The 2,660-nt window shown below is 33.9% G+C and overlaps 1 protein-coding gene across 2 annotated transcripts in view; it reads right to left on the minus strand.

Annotated features, from left to right (window-relative positions):
• Positions 1 to 714: 714 nt before the first annotated feature.
• LOC115242154 (THAP domain-containing protein 1-like) overlaps positions 715 to 2,660 on the minus strand; it is a 4,659-nt gene continuing 2,713 nt past the window's right edge. For both annotated transcript variants that reach the window (XM_029818243.1, XM_029818242.1), the window contains one exon: positions 715 to 1,515. In XM_029818243.1, coding sequence (XP_029674103.1) covers positions 925 to 1,515 — 591 coding nt within the window. In that variant the 3' untranslated portion in view covers positions 715 to 924. The remainder of the gene's footprint in view (positions 1,516 to 2,660) is intronic.

Here is a 2,660-nt window from a genome sequence, read left to right on the forward strand (position 1 = left end):
CTTTCCTCTTATTAAAATTTGTCGATGTGATAACATTTTTGTTTATTTTTGATGTAAGCTTGAAAAGCAAGTTTTCTTGTTCATTTACTAATTCCTCTAGATGAGTAAATTGAACAATGCCTGAAGACAATTCATTATATTTTTAAAAATGATCTGGCAACGTAATAACTTTGTTATTAATTAAAGTTGCTTTAAGATTCTTGATGAGATGTAGACCATCGGCAGAAAAGAATAATTTACGTTTATCATCAATTGGATGAGAGATAGAGTTTTGAATTTTTGAATATTTGCCAGCAAAAATGTTCGCAAAAGCTCTCCACATTGCTCGATTTACTCCCCCCATATCCGATGTAACACTATGTACATAAAGACCTATAGACTCGGCTTTTTCAATAATTTTTTCCAAAATAGGTTTTAAGTGTGCACCATCAAATCCATCAGGAGTGTAATGATAGGCAACTATTTGCTTCCATCGATTAAATATACTACCAAGCATAAAAACCAAACCATGCGTAGCTAGGGGTTTTTCTCCTAGTATAGAAAACCAATAGACAAACAGATAAAGACAGATAAAAAGTATGCATATTAAAGACAAGTAGAGAAGTTCAACCTACACATACATAAAAAAATAAAAATGAAAACTTTATACACAAAAATAGCATGAAGTTAGAATGATTTCATAAATTTACCATGACTATTAGAAATAGTAGCATATCCAATAAGAAAATTTGTTGATGCATCATTTTGTTCACCAGGTGCAAGACTGATTTCATCGAGCGCTAACATGCAATCCTTCTCTCTATCATCCTGAAATTGTGATACTTTGTCTTTTAAAGCTTCAAAGATGTCATCACATATCCCTGGTTAAAAATTAAGTGTTACAATGCTTCTCCTGAGTGTACGTGTTGATGGTAAAGGAATATTTTATGCTATGAGTTCTTTATAGCCCTTCTCAGAACAACAAAATTTTAATCTAAGTACTTTTCTAATTGTTTCTTCAGACCATTTATAAACTCCCCGTATGGGGGAATCTTTTTGAAGCCATTCGATTTGGTCATTGTTGAAAACCTTCCGTAAAATTTCTGAGGATTTTAACAAACTTTTTTCAATGCGTAGTCTCTTTTGGCTTTTTAATTTTTTTATTGGTTGCAACAGGATTTTTTTCGTTTTCTCAGTTTTGTAAAGAACTGTGTCGGCGATTTGCAGTTTTTCATTTGCTTCTTTGAGCTTTCTTTTCAGCTCTTCTATTTGTAATAAAGCTGGTTCCAACGTTGATTCATTAACATCTGAGTTTGATGTTGCTGCAATAGCATCAAAACTAAATTGAATAGACCTTTCTTGAGTATCTTGCACGTTGTACTTTGTATAAGGGTTGAAGGGGTTGAAGTTGTGAGGGGTTTTCTTATTTTCTTTTTCTTTTTGAACAGTGGGAAAAATTGTTGGCACAGCATTGTGTTTCAACTTCTTTTTCCCATCGATTTGAGGTTTCTCCCACATATCTTCAGCAAAATGGACCTAAAAAATACTATAACATTACTTATATAAATTCTATCATTAAATTTATCAATTACCCAGTTAGCCAAGTCTGTTCTAACAGATTTTGGCAAGGTCTGCTACAAATTATTGTCAGCAAAAAGGCTACGAATTGGGTACAAAAGTTGTTATTACCGATTAAGCTGGCAGATTGACGGCAAAAATTGAGCAAAGGTTGCCGACATAACCCGACAGTAAATTGGTGGCGGAAACCGAGCAAAGGTTGCTGACATGACTGACAGACTGGCATCAGATTGTCGGCATGAACTGAGCAAGATCTGGCGTGCACAATCTAATGGCATATTGGCAGCAAAAACCAAGCAGAATATGACAAAGTATTACAAAATTCTATTATTTGAAATAGTATAGTTCAGTCGTTTACCGCTATGCGGCGTGTTATTCATATCTATACTCGTATTCAAATTTTTGTCATGAGTGTATATAAAGCCTGCAAAATGTGACTAATAATATTGTAATATATCTATCTCTATCAGTTCAATTTTTGACACGATGCCTATACAGGATAATTCAAATATTGAACTGATTTTTGGAAAATCGAACAAATAATTGTTCGATTTTTACTTATTCGGACAATTCCTGTCCAAAAAAATCTTTAATTTTATAAATCAAATTATTTAAATTTACCTATATGTTTTAACACATTAATATGTATTATTATATATTAATACTGTAACTGATCTAATTTTTGTCGTCGAAAATTGCCGTAGATCTGCTGGGCATTTGGCGCAAATTTGTTGTCGGTCTGCGGTTGACAAACCTGCTCTCGATTTGTTGCGTCAATCTGTCGTCGCACTGCTAGTGACAGATCTGCTCTGGTGTTGTACCCAATTTGACATCAGGATATGACTTCAACTTTTGGTTGCAATTGGGGCGCACTCGAGGACACAGTAGGCCCTGAATTTAGCAGCTTCGTTCCACAGGGAATTGTTTGCCGTTTGTTAGCAATCCGCAAGCAAATAGTTAGCTGGGTTTACACCAATATTTTAATTATTTAATAAAAGAAAACGATAGACCACCAAACGTTTTAATTAGGCTACCAATCATCACCAAACGACCACCAAACGATTAGATAACTTTAATTATTAAAAAGTTAAAGTGGTCCGGCT

Source organism: Formica exsecta, unplaced genomic scaffold (assembly GCF_003651465.1).
Source record: "Formica exsecta isolate Colony F162 unplaced genomic scaffold, ASM365146v1 scaffold572, whole genome shotgun sequence".
Lineage (NCBI taxonomy): Eukaryota > Metazoa > Arthropoda > Insecta > Hymenoptera > Formicidae > Formica > Formica exsecta.